Source organism: Fringilla coelebs (genome assembly GCF_963513975.1).
Source record: "Fringilla coelebs genome assembly, chromosome: 8".
Taxonomy (NCBI): domain Eukaryota; kingdom Metazoa; phylum Chordata; class Aves; order Passeriformes; family Fringillidae; genus Fringilla; species Fringilla coelebs.
Window position 1 is genome coordinate 9,948,560 of NC_140066.1, and position 22,462 is coordinate 9,971,021.

Consider the following 22,462-nt stretch of genomic DNA (forward strand, 5'->3'; position numbering starts at 1 on the left):
AACTTCAGATTACAACAGTAATGGGCCTTCAACTGGGAATACAGCAATTCATGTATTTGCACAGTGGAATGTAAAGCCAGATTTGTGTGAATGAGAATCTGTTCATGTGTGCTTTACCTAAACACAACTGAAAAGAAAGCAGGCAACTCTTGAAACAGGTGGATATTTTCTGTTTTCTACCTAAAGTATTGTGTAGGGTTTTTTGTTCTGTTTTGTTTTTTAACTAAAGCGCAGAAAAGGATGATGTCAGGTTTTATCCCTATGTTTTGTTTATTTTTAGAAGTAGACCAACAAACAACCATGACCTTAATTCTACAAGACAGAAGTGCATACAAGCACATTAAATATCAGAATCTATTTGAGTTCTGACAATTTCAGCAGAACTGTTCACATGCATCTTCTTTAAAAGCAGACTACAAAAACTAACTCACCAATATGGTGAAAAATAACTGTATTTAAGACAGATTGAACTCCACCTTTTAACTTCTTTGTCTTCACACAGAGATAGTGTAGGAATAGCATTACAGTTCAGACATAAATTGCTCAAAGGCAAAAACCAGGTACCAGCACTTTTAAGTGAGAATCAGTTTTATCCTGTCATTGAAGTGAAGCTGGAATTCAGATGGAGCAAGCTGTAAACTGGGCATGTGCAGACTCTGCCCTCTCCTGTATTTAAATGGAAGCCGCTGCTGCCCTTTGCTGAGCTGATGATGGACTGAAGCAATCTGAACCTCTAGTGAGAAACTCTGCACTGGATCTCACACCATTCCAAAGAATCCAATAACCTGCTTCACACACACAAAGGTAAAGTGGCTGACTTAAATTCAGAGGACAGCTCTTTCTTCATTTTTGCTTAGCTTTTGTTCACCTGAATAATCAGCCCATTCAGAAGGGGATCTTCTTCCCCTCTGAGGACACCAAGAGCACCAGAACTGTGGAGTCCCTCAATGCATGGAATGACTCGGAAGCCAATGCCTACACACGGATGGATCTGCTTCTTAGAGCCCCAACAGTAAGTGTTTTCTGTCACTTAAAGCTGTGGCATGTAGATCACTGGCAAGGCTGGCATTTATAGGACTGTAAATGGACAGTTAAGGAGCATGTACATTTTTTATGCTAATAATGACATAACAAAACCATTTAAATCTTATTTTTATTCCTTAATTTATTTAATGCAGAAAGGGCTGTACAAGCAGTGTTTTTCAGCAGAGTTGCATGGACAGAAGACAGGCAGGAATGTCTAATGGCAAAGTGCATCAAATATGTTGCAAACTATCAAAACAAGATGTTCTTGAACGTTAAACTCCTGTTTAGCAGTTCAAACACAATGCTCTCTTGTGTTGTTATTCAGGGCGGAAATCCCCATCATTTCTGTAATAATCTGTAAGTGCAGTGGAGTGCTTATGTAAATGTTAAAAGAGTTATGTACAGTTACCCAAGAAAGTTTTTTGGAAGGTTTTCTCAGGTAAGTCCTATCAAAGGTCTTTGAGTTTTTATATACTAAAGAGAGAGACATTTTCTTTGCAAGTGTGAAAGCAAGAATCTGTTGTGATAACACTTCATTATGGAATTTTTTGGGTTTGCTAAAAATTTTCTCCATCCCACCCCACACGCCTGACCCCAAGGAGTTCAGAAGTCCTCTTCCCGGCTTTGTCTCTTAGAATGTTAGTAGGACTACAGGTTCTGTTCATGGACTGTTTTTACTGAAGTCTGTTTAAAAGTTTAAAATGAAAACACAAACCAACCTAATTTTTCAAGTTTTTAAAATCTATTTTTTAATAAAACCTGGAAAGCTGCAGTATGTTACAGAAAAATAAGCAAGGAAGTGTCCTGAGCCAAGGCACTTGAAAAACTAAATGAGATGGATAACATGTGAAAAAAGGATAGCAGAACATAGCAGGGAGGGAGAAAAGGGAATGGAGAGTGCATGGCAAAATGGAAAAGGATTCTGGGGACACAGTGATTTACACTGGAAAATTAAAAATTCTATGGTCTGCAGAACAATCTCATTAGCTGTCCCTTTCCTCTCGCTAGATCAAGTGTCTGTATCACCAAAATTTTGCATTTTAACTTGACACAAAGACTGGCTTAAGAGAGTTTCAGGAGTGAAAGCAGTGTGTGCTGCTTGTAGCTGAGATTAAATCCGGAAGACAGGATAAAAAATCTGCTATCCAAATTGCTCAACAGGGCAAGCATCATCTATGGAAAGCCCTGCTGTCTACTGGAAAGAGGGCTTAGCAGTTAGCGTCACCCTGCTGAAACCATAATTGAGGGGGATTACACTCCTCTCTGTGCTGCCTGTCATCACAGGGCAAGTGCCACAGAGGCAGGCTCAGAAAGCAGAGAAAAGGACCTGGAAAAGAAAGTAAGTGCTATCAGTTGTTTGAGGCCTCTTGTAGGTAGCCAGTACAAACACCACATGAGGAACTCCAGAAAATTACACTGTTTCTGGTCAGATAGTTTTGCTAAATTGTCATTTGTTGTAATGTAAAAGGCCTAACACTATCATTGGTTGTATAAGTCACACTGTGTAAATAAGTGGCTTCCTTACCTGATTGTAGGAAAATTAGGAACAAAGAAATTTGTACACTGCCGAAGTTCACATTGGACTGCCAAAGCTTACAATGTTTGGAACTGGGTTCTCTTCTATTGTAACATTCTTCCTGCAAACCCAGTGCCTACAGTTTGAAGTTAGATGAATTCATAAAAGCAACAACATAGCACTCCTATTTTCCCCCCATTTTTGTTGTCTTGTTTTACACCAAATTAGATACAATCCTTCTTCCATATTCAGGCAGAAGTAGCTGAAAAAATGTCTTTGACATAGTTTTTTTTCTGCTCCTTGCTTTAGAATTGGTGTCATACAAATCAATCAGAATCAGCACTGAAACATGTTCAAATGCCCAAATGACCTCATGAGGATTTCTTCTTTCCCTGCAGCTATAACTAAACCTGAACTTATACTCTTGGCATTGTGAGACTGTGAGGAGTGGGCTATATTGGATATTATTTACTATGAGTATTTGCTTGCATGGCCTTGCTCCTACCATTATCACTGTTAGCTTTAGTGGGATTTCAGAAATGAACATCTTCAAATGAACAGTACTTAAGTGATATGATTTTATTTCCTCACTCTGAAAATGAACAGATGTTTTTTCTCAGTAATAGTTGAATTCTATTCTTGGGACGTTGTCCTTTTATCACTTATACAGAAATACATTTCTCGTGCTATGGGGATGTGTGTTGGACTTTCAAAAATGGTATATCTTCAACTAGAAGTTATTCAGAGGTTAGCTGGTTTGGTTCATTTGGGGTTTTATATTTAATCAATTAGGAAGTAACTATATAGAAAACATTCTCTTTAGGAAACTGTGTGATAAATGGATTCCCAAGACAAAACAGATACAGGCATCAAATATTCCTGGGTTTAATATCTGATCTAGTCTTCCTTGTGACGTGGACAAATCACTTAGGAATTGTGGTTTTGGTTTGGATTGCAAAGGAGTTCCTTTATCCTTTCAACTGTCCTCAGATTAGTCTCTTGGAAGGTCTTGACAAACTTTATAGTGAAATAGAAGTTCTGCTCTATGTGCCTTAATGAATCTGTCCCATGGCTGATTAATTTTTACTCCTCTGCTTGCACCAAGCCTTGGTCTGTCTCTTCCTAAAGAAGCAAGCTGGTTCCTCTGATTGTCCCTCAAGGAAGAATTCTGCCTCCCTTGCAAGGAGCTATGGCAGCAGGTCATAAATATAGAATAATGAGGCTCCATCTTGTGCTGCAGCAAGGATTTAGACATATTTATCTATATAACATTTGCTTTTCTCCAAACTCCTAGAAAGCATCTCAAGTTTGTAAGTCACAGGCAAGTTTACTGCAAGAAAACTGCTAACACAATTCTGTTTTAGCTGTTTTGTTGGAGGTGGTAGACAAATATTCCTTTAGGGAAAACAGTGAGCATTTTAAGAAGGCAAACTTCATTAAACCTAGCTGCTTCCCTAGTGCTTCCACAAGTACACACTTAAACCTGCCAGAAAGGAACACACTGACATAGAGCAACTCCATAACTTGACTCTGCATCTATTAAGGCAAATGACAGAGTAGGATTTAGCAAAGGATTACAACTATACATGGAGGATTAAAATTTATGGAGGACTAAGATTTTCCTTTCCAGTGGATAATAACACTGTTTTAGGGTACAAGCAATTATTAAGACTCTTCTTAAAATTAAATTCCCACATCACTGTTTATTATGCACATTTGGTATATCTATGAAATGCCCAGCCCTGACTAAAGGCAGGCTGGTGTTTTGTCAGGGATGCCTGTCTGAACCAGTGTGGGCACTTCTTAAATTGATTCTGCAAAACTATAGTATAAATAAATAATAAATTATATGCCTTCCAGAGATTAAAAACATGAATTCTTACACAGCTTGAGCAAAAGGCCTGTTCTCATACACACCCAAAGTTATAAAACATGCTTTTAATCTTGACTAAAGCTTGAGAGTTGGATTTGTTGAGCCTGGGGAAGAGACAGCTTTGAGGAGACCTTAGAACACCCTTCCAGTACCTGAAGGGACTACAAGACAATTCAATGGGGAATTGTACAAGGACACAGTGGTAGAACAAGGAGTAATGCGTTGAAACTGAGAGGGTAGGTTTAGATTACATATTAGGAAGAAATTCCTTACTATGAGGATGTGAGGCTCTGGAACACATTGCCTAGAGAAGCTGTGGATGCCCCATCCCTTGGAGTGTTCAAGGTGAGGCTGGATGGGGCTCTGAGTAACCTGGGATAGTGGAAGGGGTCCCTGCCCACGGCAGAGTTGTTGGAAGTAGAGGATCTTTAAAGGTCCCTTCTGACCTAAACCATTCTATGATCCAAGACCCTCTCCCCAGGGCTGCTCCCAATCCCTTTTTCACCCAGCCTGTATTTGTGCTTGGGATTGTCCTGATCCACACAGAGGACCTCGCACATGGCCTTGTTGAACATCATGAGTTCTGCATCGTCTGACCTCTCAAGCCTGTCCAGGTCCCTCTCCATGATGGAATCTCTTCCCTCCAGCATGCTGACTGCACCACACAGTGGGTTGTCATCAGCAAAGCTGCTGAGAGTGTCCTCAATCCCACTGTCCATATTGCCAATGAAATGTTAACTAGTGCCTGTCCAAATATCTTCATTATGAGGTGTTTATAGAAAGAAGGCTGAACAGAAAACCTGCAAGGCAACACTGCTGTGTATTATCGCTGCAATTGAAGTAGTTGTTCAGAGTATTCTCAAAGGACAAGTGCTACAATATAGATTGCAACAGGGGGATTTTTATTCTCCCCTGCCAAACAAGGACTTGTACTGCGTGATGATAATAGAAGACAGAATAAACAGGGCTAATGCACTGGAGAAACTAAATAGAGAAAGGCTTTGGGAATTATCTGATTTCTTGATTATCCTGCTGACCTGATTTTCTCAAGCACTATCTTTTTCTCCCTGTTCTTTCTTTTGATTCCTGCAGAAGACACAGGGCTGAACTTGATACAAGCACGTACTTTTCTCTTCTACTATGGAAGCTGTGTCTATGTATGCAACTTAGTGATGGATTTGAAGTGCTTATGCCTGATCTAATGCCTTCTTGATCAACTGGTACCTTTCATTGATGTAAAAAATAATAATTGTATTTCCAGTGAAAATAGTGAAAATACTTTTTTAAAAATAATTGATTTTTATCTCTTAGAGAACAGCCGAGTTGTATCCTCTGGTAGAAATCCAAGGCCTACATCAAGTCCACACTAAAATGCGAATTTATTCCTTTTGATGCACACCTTTTCCTGATCATATATGTAGTTTTATAATTTATGCCCTAGCACTGCTCCAGCATAAATATTATTCTTTTATTTTTTTCTCAGACTTGACACTTGTATTGATTCTGAACTTGTTTCATTAATAAGTGATTTTAAAGTCTTCTATTTTCCATTAACTAATTTTTCCTCTCTTGCAATTTCTCTGTGTATTTATATTTATCTTTCAAATTTTTCCTTGTCCTTAGTGCTCCACAAATTTAATTCACATTAAAGCCACTTCAATCTATTTTTGTAGCCAAAAGAAGCTCCTTTAGTTACTTCATTTCTATTACATTGATCTAGTTCTGATTAAATTGATAGCTACGGGGAAAAAACATCAGAATTGTCCATTCCACTAATAATCATAATTAACTCTCTGGAGAACAGCTGTTTAAAAATGTTCTATCCACAAGACTAAGGAGAAATAAAACCGACCCAAACTGAAGAACACCTGATCTTATTTACTTGAAAGAGTTTTATCTCAGACTCTCCCTATCCACTTGCTATTAGTATGGGATTATTTTTGTTAGTTAGTTTACTGGCAGCATGTTGAGCACAGCAATTTCTAGCTGGGCAAAATGCCCATTGATGTTAATGATGTTATGACAGCTTCCACTTTGCTGCAGGAACCTGAACCATAAATGCTGTGATACTGTCATTCAGTTAGTGTATCAAACTTAACATTTTGCTTCAATTACAGTAACAGCCAGAACTACATTTTCTTTCTCTAAGATCAGAGTATTTGTCCAGCATTTCATTGCCGCTAATGTAGAAACCCAGGGAGTGTGCTCTGGTGGTTGAGGATTGCTGTGGGCAGATCTTCAGAACACAATGCAATCTCATCCAGAATTCCAGGCACTCCTGGGGCTCACCTCTTGCTACTGACATGTTGGTTTTAAATCCACACTGCCTGCAATAACTTCAGCCCAACCTCACAGATGTATTCAGAAGTAATGTCCACTTCTATTGTCCAAAAATACCCATTTCCAATGCTGCAATTGTCAGACTTGGCTGCTGAATTCTGCTGTGAGTTATTAACTGATTAAGACACAAATGCTTCAATCAAGTGGTTTATGAAATACTTCCCAGAGAGCAAAATACGTTGATTCAGGCAGACCAAAACCAGAACTGGTGTGGAAACCAGGCATAAGGTGGAAAGGATTTGTGGTTTAGTTTTTCTGATCCTTAATTTAGTTTCCAAAAGACTCTTGTTCAAGCTGCCAGGCTTTTGGTAATCAGCTCTTGAGGGCAGCTCAAAATGCAGTGTTATTCAGTGGGAAAAATGAAGCGGCCATACTGCTAAAGGAGTAAATGCCTATTTATCCATAGAACATTACTAAGTTAGAGGAGTCTAGCCCTTGATGTCAGAGGACAACTGAAATTGTACTTCACAGGTACAGAAACTTTTCTGAAATTAAATCTGTAGGAAGCTTACTTCTTGTCAAATACTGCGTTACCTGATATCAGATGCAAAAAGAGACAGGTCCCTTCCTGTCTCTTTTTCTCCTCTATATCCTTATTTTTCTTTTGGGAGAGAATAGGTTGCTTTTCTTCACCAAAATTCTAAATTGACAGTAAGTATAAATCTTTTGCCCTTTGCACTGCTGATGGCATATTTACGCCCCAAAGATGATCAAGAGTAAATGGAATTTGAATTTTTTCTGACTTTTTTTGCTTGTTCTCTTTTTGCATTCTTGACGATTTTCCCTTCTAGAGAAGCACGTGCCAGCTTGTTCAGAAAAGTTTGGCAATATACCTATGACCTCTTATTTGCTCCACAGAAGATGACAGTGCAAGATGTTCCTCATGCCTTTCCCACAGTGGATGTCCCAGATCATGCCCATTATACAATTGGAGTTGTCATTCTTATAGTGGGGATTACAGGAACTCTGGGTAATTTCCTGGTCTTCTATGCTTTCTGCAGGTACCTTTCTTTTGAATGTCTTTTTAAAATATTCAAATGTATGAACTTGAGCTGTATCCTGTGTGCTGCAAACACAGTCCAGGAATACTGTCAGACTTCTTCACTAGCAGAGTAAAATGCACCAAGAGACAATGCTGTAGGAGAAGAGTGGCAACCTGCCATTTTCCTCTTTCTTCCCATTAACCACTGCCACAGCAAAATTGTTAGCGAGATTTCAAAGAACCACCCAGATATTCCAAGCTATAGAAATGCAACCAAAGCAGAAATGTTAAAATGGATTTTTTTCTATGGGCTGAGTCTGTATTAAACTGATGGGCTGGTTTGCACCTCAGTACCACACATATCTACTCTATTTTAGATGTTTCCTTCCTCCTGTTTCTTGATAGTCAGTTTCTTTCTTCCCCTCTGTTCATTAGTGGCCATGTCCCACTTTTTTCACATTTTCCAACACTTGGCTTGTTTCTTTTTAACTAAAGCCACATTCCAACTTTTCTATCTGACAGAAATTGGATCTCTGACAACAATGTCATATGCTCACCACTCCTGTTCACTCCTCATTCTGTGTCTGATTTGTCACACTGGAGCAGAGCATTGACATGATGCTCAAACCAGTGAACTTCTACAATGTGATTGGTCTTTAGGCACAAATGTAATAAACCAAAATAACAGCCACAAATTATAGGCTTATTTGGCTGTGTTAACTTAGATCAGTGGAGTGTAGATGGAAGTTGCCTTGGTCTCAAGCCTGTACTTATGGGCAGTAGGTTTCAGCACATTCATTCAGAGTAGAATGGCATACTTAAGTGAGAATGGCAGCGGCCTTAAGAAGAAAAAAGGCGTTGGCATGCAGATCAGATATGTGAGGATGAAGTACATGAGCCAGCTTAGCTCTTTGGATGGTCCCATACAGGAAATCCAGTTGTGGCACTTCCACTTCAGGACACAGCTTGTCTTCATTTGAAGGTGATATGAAGACAGAAAGGGATACTGATAGCTAAGTAATGAGTACATCAGAAATTCAGATAACAGTTTAGGTGCTTACAAAGCAGCCTCAGGTAATGACAAACCATAAGAGACCAGCTGCCTGAAACAGAAATGTGTTCAGTGACTTTGCAGACCACAAACAAATACACACAACCCATTAACACCTACTAATAATACCTCCTTGCTCCTAAAGTGACAGAAAGGGGATGGTGGTCCTAGTGATTGATTCTGGACCAGTGCAAAAAACCACGGTTTATTCACCTGTTTTTCTATTATGTCTAAGACTGAAATTGAAATATAAGCTAAGTAGTTACACTGAGCCCCAAAGTGAAGAGCTCTTGGTTGAGTTTTTATGTGTACCCTTTAAAACATAGTACTTTAATATTATGAATAACAAAAGCAGGCAGAATACACTGAAGGCTGCGTATTGCTTTTTTAAAGACAGAGTCTGGGCCAGTGAAATGAGTGTCACAGAGAAGAACTGATGTAAAGCAAAGGGCTTGATGTGATTCATAGTGATTTTGCTTAATCCCTGTATTAGGAAGCCACTGTTTGATCTTATCAGCAGTGGAAAATGCACGCCCCTTCTCCTGCTTAACACAGCCCAGATCCAGACATCCATACTGTACACCAACTCTAACTTCCTGCTAATTGTGGGCATGCAGGGCACTGGTTAGAATATTTAAACAACAGTGTAACTTATCCCCATCACTGAGCTGGTTATCAAAGCAATCCTGTAAAATGCACAGGAATATAAGGGTGTAAAACTGGGCCTTGCTTGTGTTCCCTCATGAGGGAAACAAGAAGAACTCTGCTTTACCATGGGGTGTTTCTTGGGATTTGTGAGCTCACAGGAAGGAGTAACAGCATAATTAACAGTGCAGCAGTGTTTAGCAACATTTCTTCTGATCTCTGTAGGAGTAGGAGCCTTCAGACTCCAGCCAACATACTCATCATCAATCTAGCTATTAGTGACTTCCTGATGTCCATTACACAGTCTCCAGTTTTTTTCACCAGCAGCCTCTACAAACACTGGATTTTTGGTGAGAAAGGTTTGTATATATTCTTTCTAAGATTTCACTGTGTTTGTTCTTACCATAGTGGCAGTTCATCTATCTACCCTCAGGTACTCTTGCAATATTGAGAACATTTCTCAACATTGTACATTCAGTGTTGACATAAACATTTCTTTGAATATTTGTGTCTGTGTGCAATAAATAGACTGCTATCAGGAGAGGAAAATTACATTAATGAGACAGATGCAAAGGCATCACTGGCAACATGAGGCACAGCACTAATCTTCTTGCCAGCGTTCTCCCCCAGTCACCTCATGACTTAGTTACTGTCAGAGTCCTTTGACAAAGCACTCCCCCCCCAGCACAGTGGCTAAAAGTCCTTCTAACCTGCTCTGTGACTTGCACCTGGTATAGTGAGACAAGAAAGCCTGGAAAATCTGATTTTTCACAACAGAAGTTTTACACTTCCTGTATAGTAAGAAAATGTGGAATGAAGGTGCTTTCATTCTTCCAATATAACTGTTGTAAATTGAAGACTAGTCTTTGCTTCTTGAACAGGTACTGACAGAAAGGAAACTCACAAAATTAAAATTGCTATTTTGATCTCTGATGACCAAAAGCATATTTTTACTTTACTTCCCTTAAGTGCTTTTTTGCATACAGGTTAAAACTAATCCAAACCACTGCTTTTAATCGTTAGGTTGTTTGAACAAATAAAGTCACTCATTCATGTACTCATAGTCTGAATATTTACTTCAGCTAAATTACTCATTAATGTGTTCATATTTAGTTCAGTTTTGCTGTCCTTGAGATATGAACAGTACCAAAGTTACTATGTCCCATTGTTAAGCAAAACAGCTGCTTCTATGGGACCTGCAGTAAAACTGGAGTTAAATGAGATATTAATGGACTGCTGAAATGATCCCACTAGAAACACCAGAAATCAATGAGTGAAAATATGTTAAGTATCACTGTCTCCAGCAATTGAAGCAAACAAAATCTGTGAAGTTTATCTCCATGGGTAATGTAATTAGCAAGATAGACAGCAGCTTTGAAGTAGCATTATAACTGCAGGGAAACTCAACTTTCACTGCTTTACAAATTCCAGAAGACGTTAGTTCATAAGAAGCACAGACTTGAATTCTCCTAGAAATAATTAGCATGGGTAGATTAATTTCACTGCTACTTCTGTCGTCTTCATTGCAAGGCTGTGAGCTGTATGCCTTCTGCGGAGCTCTTTTTGGCATTACATCTATGATCACTTTGATGGTGATTGCCTTGGACAGATATTTTGTCATCACTAAACCTCTGGCTTCTGTTGGAGTGACGTCAAAGAAGAAGGCCCTAATAATCCTGGTAGGAGTCTGGCTGTACTCTTTGGCTTGGAGTCTCCCACCCTTCTTTGGATGGAGTAAGTGAACTGGAATAAAACTTTTTTGCCCTCATAGTCTTGGATTAAAGACCAGTTAAAGGTACAGAAGGGGGTTGAATTAATGAGGCTTGAGTAGACCAATTTGGAAAAAAAGAGATTAAATACATGTTGAAACTAAAAGTTTCTAATCAAAAGAAAAGAATGCAGTGGTCATTACAGCATATTATATTACAGTGGCACTTTTCCTTAAGCACATTACTGGCTGCATAAAGAACAGTAGATAAATTCATGGCCAAAATTTATGAAGAATGCGCCTGCTCGTTATCCCATGTCTACTTCTTGAATCAAATTTAACAATATATAAGTTAAATAAATGTATTGGTGTTATTTCAGATGAATTTTCCTCCCCCAAAGCGCTGTCTAAGACAGCAGTGTCAATCTAATTCTTTTCATTCACATAAGAGTCTGAGCATTTTGCCATATCAGGAGATCTTCAGTAAGTCTTGACTGTGTTTTGGATGGACAGACTGCTCTTGGTGTTGCCCACATTCTCCATTCACTCATGGGTTTGTGACTGGCTTCCAATAAGCATGGCATTTAGTAGTAGCTAAAATGCCTTTGTAAATGTGGATTTTACACGTGGAAACTGCAACATTCATACAACACCTTGATCATTGCAATTTGTGATAAAGCAAGTTTCTGTTATTCTTCCTCATTGCAATCTGCCTCCCTACCATCAAGTTTTTTTCCTGAGAGTCACCAGTTGAAGTCACTATGTTAGAATGAACTCATCATTCAAAACCCCAGCCCACCATTATGCTCCCTAATTCCAGAAGAGTGTGTCTGCCAACTGAGGTGAGAACATAAACATGTTTGACTAATAAAGGATGCAACAACCAACTCAGGTACTGAGTACAATTTCAGGAGAGTCTTGTTATTGTCATATTATTGCTATTCAGGTCCCCCTAAGCATGAAGCACACTTAAGCAGGCAAACTGCAATACTGGCAGAAGTAGTCTTTGGTTGAGTGAGGAGCTGTTAGAATAACAAAATGACAATATAGCCTTAGATTATAGATTTTCAGTTGAAGAAGGTGGAATAATTGCTTGAAGGGTGTTATTATCTTGTAATTAGATTGTAATAGTGCCCACAGTATGAACTCTCACACTGTAATTAGATGCATTTGAGAACATCTGGTGCAATATTTTTAAGAGCGGAACAGAAAATATCAACGTAAACAGTTAAAATTAAAATTCCAAAGTAAAAAAACATTGCTATTGCCAATTTATTTACTTAACAGTTTGAAACAGTTCCTTTATAGATAATCAGTTTTGTTTCAGGCAGAACATTAGGTATGTATAATTTTTTTTACTTCTTCTACTCAGCTTTACTTCATGACAAAATGATTTGGTCTACACAATAAATCTTTCTCTTTTGCCCAGTGAATTTCTCTTAACTGCACATGCTTAGAAAAGTGGTACCTAGAGCAATTGGTTTGACTCCTTAGGAAGAAAGCAATTTGACAGGAAATTGAGATATTTAAAAACAATACAAGTTTGGTCCCAGACCCAAATAAGTATTTGAAGAGATTCCATTTGACTATGCAAAATTACTCAGTTTTCTGAAGCCTTAGACTGCTAAGCATAAATACAATAGGGAAACAAAAGAAAATAAACAATTCTTCATGTGAAGAACTTTCATATCCTTTTAAATCCTTTTTCCATTTCAGAGAATAGGACTAAATCCCAAGTCATTCTGACTGTCTTCTCTAACTTCTGCACTCAGAATAACATTCATTTCGTGGTTTATGCCTTCTCCTGTCTTCCTTTCTAGGTGCATATGTTCCTGAAGGTTTGCTGACTTCCTGTTCCTGGGACTACATGACTTTCACACCATCAGTCCGTGCCTACACGATGCTGCTTTTCTGCTTTGTCTTCTTCATTCCTTTGATTGCTATCATATACAGCTATGTCTCGATCTTTGAGGCTATCAAGAAGGCCAACAAGTAAGTAGCCAACAGTCCTAAATTTTTATCCTTGCGCTTAAGCAACTGTTTGTTTTCTTAAATCAAAGAAAAAAAAAAAAGAACAAAGGAAAATTTGGACTAGTTTCTCACATTTATTTTGTAAGCACAACTGAAACAGAGAACCAAACAAGAATTCTGTCAATAGTCAACATAGTACGACATGATTCTTAGAAGGGCTATTCCTGAATTTAGGCCTGAGCTTATCAGTGTGTTATCTAATGACATGGAAAAGGGTGCAGAAATTAACCAACCAGAATAAAAACAAAAGGGACCTAATGACAGTGCATCAATAACCATTTCACAGAAAAATAGATAGACTTGAGCTATAAATTTAAATAAAAAAGGAGATTAAAGATTTAATAGCAGGACTCTGAAACAAAAAGCTATTGCTTTAAATGTAAAGGGCAGTCTGCCACTCCATGTGCCATCTGTGGGTACCAGATCTCATAGATCCCAGTGGATCTGGTCACTTAGCTCAGAAGTACAAAAGTGATAGCAAGATAGCAAAACAGACCTAGGGAATCAAAGACTCCCCTAAATGTCTTTAATTCAGCATTATTCAATTGGCTTGAATACCTGCTTTATGTGAAAAATCTTTTCTGCTATTTTTTTTCATTGAAGCACATGTGGATTTTGCCATTGATTAGTGCAAGAGAAGTATATAGAATTGGGAAGCACAGGTTACATACTTGCATTAATGTGCAATAAAAGTGCATGAGTTTTAGCCTAAAGTAGCAGAAGAGTAATGGTTGTCCCACTTAATGAAGCTATATGCTCACTTTCCTACCTTTGTTTTTTGCTGTTGTATGCTTATTTTCCCTAGGTCTATTCAGACATTTGGATGCAAACGTGGAAATAGAGAGTTCCAGAAACAGTATCAGAGGATGAAAAATGAATGGAAGATGGCCAAAATTGCACTGATCGTCATCTTGTTTTTTGTCATTTCCTGGTCACCATACTCTGTTGTTGCTCTGGTAGCTTTTGCTGGGTAATTATAAATGTATCAGCAAAGCAATATTCAGTGAAAGCAGAGGTGGAATTGTAAAAGCCAGATGAAAGTCAAAACTACTTGACACATTTGACCTCTGAACCATGTCCAAAACATTCATCAATTTAGGAGTAATATTTAACAAATGGGGCACATGCTGACTGATATTTTTTTTAGTTTGACTTTAAGATAATTTTAAAAAAAGAAAAAGAGAGAAAGAAAACAAGAATATTATTACTAGCAACATAAACTGCCATGCTGAAGATTTCTGAATGCATTCTCTATGCTAGGACATTTGAATTATCTGAACTTTATTTAGCACCAAAATGCTAAATAAAGCACTCCAAAAAGATCCTCCGAGGGGTTGATTCTCCTTTTTTTCTCTGCTTCTTTAATCTACAAAAATATATTCTTTTTTTTTGTGTTACATCAAACTGCTAAAATTCCTTACATGTATAAGCAAGTTCAAAATTAGTACATACATGTGTTAAGAGCTTTCTGATGCTGGAATTTAAATCACCAAAGCATGTTCTTCATCTTTTTAATTGTCAGCATTTCATACAGTAATTTCAACAGAAGCATGACAGCATTAAAACATGTAGCTTGACCCCAGATAGTTGATACAATCCAGGCATAAGTAATGGATTGGGAATCCAGATGCCTTGGCTCTGTGAGATTATTTCTCCCACCTTAAGATGTGAATCTTCCTGTGCTTCAGTTTAGCCTCTCTAAAATGTGTGTAACTATCTCTTTTACGAAGGCTTGTCACCTGCACAACCTCAACTGGACGATTCCTATGACAGTAAAAAACACCTCTCTTTTTATTTTTCAAGTCACAGATAAAAAGTAAGTTTGCTTAAAATTGACACACAGCTCAAATTTACTTACTGTGGAGCATTTTGGGAGACAAGGGTGATTTTGTTACACACCCAAGAGAGAGGGCCCTGCAGGGCTTCGTCTCAACTACTTAGAAAGGCAGTTTCCTAAACACAACACTTCTAAAATCTTAGGTTTAAGAAGAAAAAAAATACTGAGGGGAGTGGATCCTCTCCCTTTGTATGCAGACAGGTGAGTCCCAGCTCCAGGGAACATTTTCTACATCAAGGTAAACACATTCCTCACTGATAAACACTAATCCTTTGCGTGTGTCCTAGTGTCCTGTTTCCTGTCAAATGGAAACTTAGGTACTGGACATCCTCCACTGGTGACATGTGACCAGTTAGACACAGAGGAGAAGCAAGGAGACACAGAAATGAAGCATAGCTACCTTGCAGTACTGTAAGAGACCTAAAAGAAAATCAATTAGGGGATGCTTTAAGCTGACCATTTTGTAGAATCGTTGTGCTGTTGTGTACAATTCATCATCTGCCTTAGGAGGATCAAGTACCTGCTGAACTTGACTTCTGCTCCATGTCTCACACTCTCAAAAATCTGAACAAATGAACAGTGTTATAATTCTGCAGTATGTTAGATATTAGCTTTTTTGAATTTTCCTTATAAAGATATCTGGAGAGCGACATAGCTTCATTCAGATTTTTTCCATTTCTGAGCTATGTCTTTTAGGCAACCAACACTACTGTGATTTTTCAGATTAACAGACCAATGTTAATGTCTTCTGTGATATTTTATTGCAAGGGACTCAGATAAAATCTTGCTGCATGCTACATATGGGAGGAAGACGTGGAATCTGTGGCTATAGTCTACGACTCAAGACTACTCATCTGACAGAGCAACAACATATGAAAAAGGAAGGAAGAACCTTAATTCCTTTAGAAAATATTTTGAACGGGGCATAGTGAGCTAGCACACAGTCAGGCTCACTAATATTTTTGGTCTACAGGTTGCATTTTCTGGATTTTCTGGGAATTATTAGTTTAAACACAGGAAATATTAGCTTAAACAGAAGGCTTTGCCACTCTTTGTTTCTGTTAGCTGAACTCTCCATCAGCCTTACCAATTGTCTCAGCTCAGGGTCAAAATCTCCATTCCGGTAAGGTCACACTGTATGTTATCCAGAATATGTGAAGACTTAAACCTCTAACCAATGTTTTTAAAGTATGATCAGGAGAAACAATGTTAAATATTGCACATAGAGAACATCCTTATCCATTCCAGGGAAAAGCCTTGTGAGGTGAAATGGCACCTCAACAGGAAGCTGACAAAATGGTTCTTATACTGCAATTGGCAAACCATTTCCACCTCATCACAGAGCATATATATTCCCATAGTATGATGAGAAACTTCCTCACCAGGATGGTAAAGGCTGACATTGTCCCTAGGTTAAACAGCATGGGAATTACCACAATCCTGAGTCATAGTAGTGAAGTACTGCCAGAGAAGTCCCAAGAAAAGCATATTTCTCAGAAATCCAATTAGACTGATGTTGATCTTTACAGGCAAATTATGTAGAATTTGTTGTCTCACTGTTTTGGTACAGGACTTCTTATTAGAGCCTTAAAGTCTGTATTGCCACTGTATAACTGCATAGACAATGCAGAACTCAGTAGTAAATATATGATGTGTTTGCATCACTCTAGGTATTCCCACGTCCTAACACCTTTCATGAACTCCATACCAGCTGTGATTGCCAAAGCTTCTGTCATCCATAACCCCATCATTTATGCCATCACTCACCCCAAATACAGGTAAGTTCGCTCTTACAAGCTATGTTTAATATAGTAAAGAAAATCTGAGAGTAAATTTGTCACTTTTAGGTCTAGTACCCGAACTCTCCTTCACCCATTCATTTTGACTGTGTAGGACAGCCGCCCTCCCCAGAACACTCCTCAATGCCATAGAAATGTCAGTGGAATTTGTACTTGGAACAAACTCCTGAGCAGATGGTAGTTAGAGATGTTTATGGATACTGATCTATATTTACCTATTGCACGATAAAAGATGGAAACCTTTCCATCTCAAATGAAAGCACCACACATTTTTAACTGTCTTCATGAGAGGCAGACATTGGGCAGTGTTGGAAATAGCGCTTTGTTACATTAACCAGGTCAGTGAGAGAGGCAATACAGTGAGCCAAACCACCTCTTCCCTATTTTGTGAATCTTCCTCATGTTTCTCAAGGCTTTCATATTTCAGGTAGTATTTCCTCTGACAGGTAAAATGAAGGGTCATTGCCACTCCAAGTTCAGATGCAGGCAGTGACATTTGACAGATGGCAGCAATGCCACAGATAGGCTGTTGTTTCACCACTTACAAAGACCTAATGATGAACTGAATACAGAAGAGGTGGGCTGGAACATCTTCGTGGGGAAGGAGGAGAAAAGCTAGGCCAGAGTTTTCCAACACTGCATATGAGCAAAGTAATACAGTAATATAAATGCACATTCTTTACAACTCTACAGATAGCCAGATACCCAGAAACAGATGTGTAAGAGGAGCTAGAATAGCTGCTTAGGGGAAGATTAAAATAATTCATTATGTAGTACTTCTGTGAGGTTCAGTTTAAAGGGGCAGAATTTTATTTTTGCCCTGATTAAGCTGAAAGCAGATAAAATATTGTTTTAATAGCTCCCTTCAGTTCCAAGAGTTATATTTTAATGCCCTTATCCCTGCCAAGCAATAAATTTGAGTTCTGCAGAACACTGTGAAAAAGTAATCTTGCAGGGTGATTGTATATGAGATATCTGATATCTGGAAAACTGTTTTTGTACCCAGTAATTTTCCAGTATATGCAGCATTAGTTCATCTCTCTGAATAAATGTATTGTTTATGATGATTGAATTTTTGTGCTAACAGAAAATAAATCTGACTGGTTCTACCTCTTATCCATTTAGAAGAGCAATTGCAACATATGTTCCTTGCCTTGGACCCCTCCTGAGAGTTTCTCCTAAAGACTCACGGTCCTTCAGCAGTTACCACTCCTCCAGACGAGAGACCGTAACCAGCCAGTCTTCTGAGATAAGTGGGCTGCAGAAAGGAAAAAGGAGACTGTCTTCTCTCTCTGACAGTGAATCAGTAAGGGAGACACTTCCCATAGACCCATTTTTAATTGCAAAGCAATTCATCTTCATATAGAGTCCTTCCAAGTGGTATATTCTTTAGATGAAGTGCATTATGGGGCTTGTTATAAAAGCTCCAGAGAAAGTGGAGGGACAAAGCAAAATTAAAGACAGAAGGCTAAGTGTAAAAGCAGAATGTAGATCATTTTCTTCTTCATGGTTGGTGATACTGCAGGAAGAATGGAAAGATGGAACAGGAATTTGAGGAAGTAAAGTGTTACCGATAGGAAAGGCTTTATAAAGCCTTACAATAAAGATAGCATAGAGCTCAGTTCAAAGTCTGATCATACTTTTAGGTTGTGCTTGTCTCACCACAGATCTGCAGTCTGGATGCAGAAAAAAGAAACTGCTAGTCAGAAAATAGTTCTCTAGTGAAAGCAAGATTGCAATGAAATAGATAATGCTTTCTGAAAATGGGATGTATTTGGAAACATATTAATCATCAGATTTAGACAAATCAGTAAATCTATTACAGAATATTTCTCACAGAAGACCTCAACAGCTTGCTGCTGCCAATCTAAGTGGAAACAAATGTTTTACACAGCAGCTGAAAACAGGACAAGTATTTGGCATCCAGACTCCCTTCTGTAACTCAAAGTTATATTACTAACTAAATAGGCATATTAGTTAGTTCATTGCAGTAATTTTAAACTAAATTTCCAAATAACCAAAAAGAAAAATATTTCTTGGCAATTCTTTTTCACAGTCAGGATAATAGCTGTCTAGTCCAGCCAAGTGCTGAATTCTGACAGTTGTTTTTAACTGTGACATTTCAATTTCTTTGCCCTCTCTGTTCTTTTGACTTCTTGGTCCAATCAAAATGAAATACTTCTGGCTGGTAGCCTCCAGTCAGGTGGATGGTTTTAAAACTGGCTAACAGAAAAGGAACATCTTTATATTGCATCTCTTACACTGCAAATCTTGATTGTTAAAAAAAACAACAGACTCCCTCAGTAACATGGTTTTGTTTTCCCATTAATTGGAACAAAGTTTATAAACCAAGGACTCCTTACTGAAACAAAATATTTCTAAAGCACTGATTCTGCCGTCCTGTGACATTTGCTTCTATTTATCTCTGCTTCCACCCAAGCCACTTTGGAAACTTTGGCCCTAATTCCTCCAAACACCTGTGCTTCCTAAATGGATAGTACTGTGGAAACATTTTCTCCTTGGAGCTACAAGAGGCATCAGAGGAGTTTCAATTCAATAATAGATTGGAATGAAACATTATTTTCTTTCAAATTTAGCAGTGCATCCTGTGGAGGAAAAAAAAAATAGTAACCTGAATTTTAGATGCAAAAGAGTTGATAGTTTTATTTGTACTTCTTATAAGCATTTTATGAAATTATATATGGCAGAACTTTTGTGAAATGTCTTTTATACAATGCCTGTCTCTTTTATGATTTCTGTCTAGGTAAAATTGGGGCAAACTGAATGAAAGTCTAAAGGACCTAGAGTGAATGTTTTTGCTAATTTTATTAATTTTAGGGCTGTACTGAAACAGAAACAGATACTCCCAGTATGTTCTCCAGACTTGCCAGAAGACAAATTTCCTACAAAACAGATAAAGAGACAACTCAGACTAGCGACATAAGAGCCAAACTGACAAGCCAGGATTCTGGGAATTGTGGGAAGGTAATAGACTGTGTAAAACCTAAATTCCCTAACAACTGACAAGTTGACAAATCTGCACATTGTACCATAATTAATCATGAATGTTCCTGCCAAGATGATGCGGATAACCTATGAGTTAACACAATGAGTAATGACTTACAGGCTGCAAAAGGTCATCAGCTTTTTATTCCCACCCTGGTTCCTTATTCAGCTTTCTTCATTTCATTTCTGCTGCTGTTTTAGAGAACTTAACATCTGAATGGAGAGTTGTCTCATGTTTGGTTTTAAGTGTGTATTTAGTAATATTTGTCTTTCACTGTCCAAATTACTTGATTGTTCATGGTTGTCCCACTATTTGTTACCAAAAGAACAAATATGGTAAGATGTAAAAAACAAGGCTATCTTTAATACATCACTGCTTTTCAGTCAGTCCTCTGCTGTCCTCTTTTTTCCCCTATGTACTTTGCATATGTCAGATATTGTAACATACCTTCACGCCATTTACATCTGTTTTATCTGTGTTCATTTTTCAGACAGCTGTAGATGCTGATGACATATTGATGGTGGAACTGAATGCCACAGAGTACATGGCTACACCTACTGTAAGAACTATTATTTTAATATTTGGCAACAAAAACTAATGACAATCCCAGTCCCTGAGCACAAATAAAGTTGGTTTTGAGATGCAAAAAATTACACAGTATTCTCAGAACAATGCAGAAAACATGACCACAAAGAGTAGACCATTGCTGAAACTAAGCAGTTGAACATAGGTATTGCAAGATTCTTCTGAAGTTCAGCTTCTTCAATGAACCTGAATATCTTCTTGAATTTAGTAAGTCCTCTAATGAGGTCTGTGATTTCCTTAGTTGGAGTATGGAAGCATTATCTTTGTGCCATCTTTATATTATTAATTTATATACTAAGCTGAGACAGCCATTTTGATGGCTCATACCTCTGAGACAGCCTTAGTCCTGTGGCAAGTACTGCTGTACAAAGTGATGTTGTTAACTAATGTTCTCTGTTTTGGGTTGCAACAAACATGTAAAACATGCAGCTTGGAGGAAATCAAGGTCAATTTTTGAATTATGCCATGTCACCTATTTAGTAAGATGTTGTATGTTGTATTAGTGTCTGTTTCTTCTTCATCTAACACAACTACAGCCTATGGGTAAAAATATCTGACATCTCTCACAAGCAAGTCAACTTGCCTTAATTCTCAGCAGACATGGAAATAAAAGCAAAGAGCTGACAGATGAAAACAAGGCAGCACTAACCCCAATGTAATACAATCACCTTAAATTGTCTCATTATTATTAGCAATGATCCATATGAGCTATTGTGAGCCTAATCCTAACTGATTTTTTAGCAAGTGACAGCTAATGCTGCTTATTGTCAAAAAATGCTAGTTAATCTTTCCCTCAATTTTTACCTCATTATGTAGTTTGCTTCCCCCTTCAAATTAGCTATGCTGTTAACACTGTATTTTACTCTTGCCCAATGACCCTAAGTAGTCCCTCTTTATGGAGAAACTCTTTACCTGATTGAATTCATAGTCTGTCTGAGCATATTCACGGTATTTCTGTTCATAGTTGAATGTGCTGTCATTAGCCTGGTCTTTCTTCAAAGCAGACCAGCACTTATGTAGCAAATGCAAAATCTTTAATGCTTTAGTACGTTAGCTTGTTTAACAGGTGGGTTTTTTTTTTTCATAAGTTATTCATGAAATATTAAAAAAATGTTCAGATCTACTTTTCCCTCCATCATTTAAGTTTACTTTTCAGTCAGCCATGGGGAGTAGCAAAGTGATAATACATGTCATTTTTAATAGATGATTCAATGGGATCTCCTTATAGATGCTTATGTTGTCCATTTCTTGTAAATTTTTGCATCCTTTAGAAGAGTGAGAGCCTGAACAGTATTGGACAAAGAAAAGGAGAGTCTCACCAGGGATCATCTTCAGCCAAGATACCCAGTATTACAATAACATGTGGCAGTGTCCAAGGAGTAGATCTGCCTTCTAGATGCAACTCTGGTTTCCTGTACCCTAAATCCAGCAAGCAGAACAAGAAGCCCAGCAGTTAAGTGAGTAGTGCAAGCCAGAATATCACCTTAGCAAACAGCTCTGGAACAGCTGTGGACTGGCTGAATCCAGAATACCTTCCTAGATTGGTCTGAAATGCTCCAACGAAGACACAGCACAAGACAAGCAAGGATAAAAACATGAGGAGTGATCTTTTCAGCATCAGAACTCTCTCCAGTGGATCAGATCTTGTAATTTTCATATTTCTTGTTTATGCAGCTCATGAAAAAAATTTCTTTCATTTGGATTTTACTCTGCTCATACATATTCCCACCACTGCACAGACCTTACCTAGAAACCTTCTAGGATTAATGTGAGAGGGAAGGGAAGTATAATATTCAAAACTGGCTTTGTTCACTTAATGTATTAACTTCAAAGCTATTGCAGAGCTAAAGCTGAGAAATTTGGAGGGAAATGTACATTTACTTCCTGAAGATGGTTTCTTCATTATTGTGAAGTTTCTCAACCAAATGTAAACTTAATTACACAGTCAGTGCCCCCTTCTCTCATTAATGACACATTTCTCCCCATTTTCTTCTACAGTCCATTGAAAGGCAATGCACTTTAGCAGTAATTTGAAGTCTCATATCTTTATTTTAATTTCTGA

At 38.0% G+C, this 22,462-nt stretch overlaps 1 protein-coding gene across 1 annotated transcript; it reads left to right on the plus strand.

Moving 5' to 3' along the window:
• Positions 1 to 1,423: 1,423 nt before the first annotated feature.
• OPN4 (opsin 4) lies at positions 1,424 to 21,857 on the plus strand (the record flags this gene model as incomplete). Its single annotated transcript, XM_084210891.1, has 11 exons — positions 1,424 to 1,465; positions 7,614 to 7,756; positions 9,659 to 9,792; positions 10,964 to 11,167; positions 12,962 to 13,133; positions 13,978 to 14,142; positions 16,680 to 16,787; positions 17,934 to 18,114; positions 19,647 to 19,793; positions 20,306 to 20,374; positions 21,672 to 21,857. 11 exons carry the CDS (start codon positions 1,424 to 1,426, stop codon positions 21,855 to 21,857), a joined length of 1,551 nt encoding a protein of 516 aa, XP_084067017.1.
• Between the last annotated feature and the right edge of the window lie 605 nt (positions 21,858 to 22,462).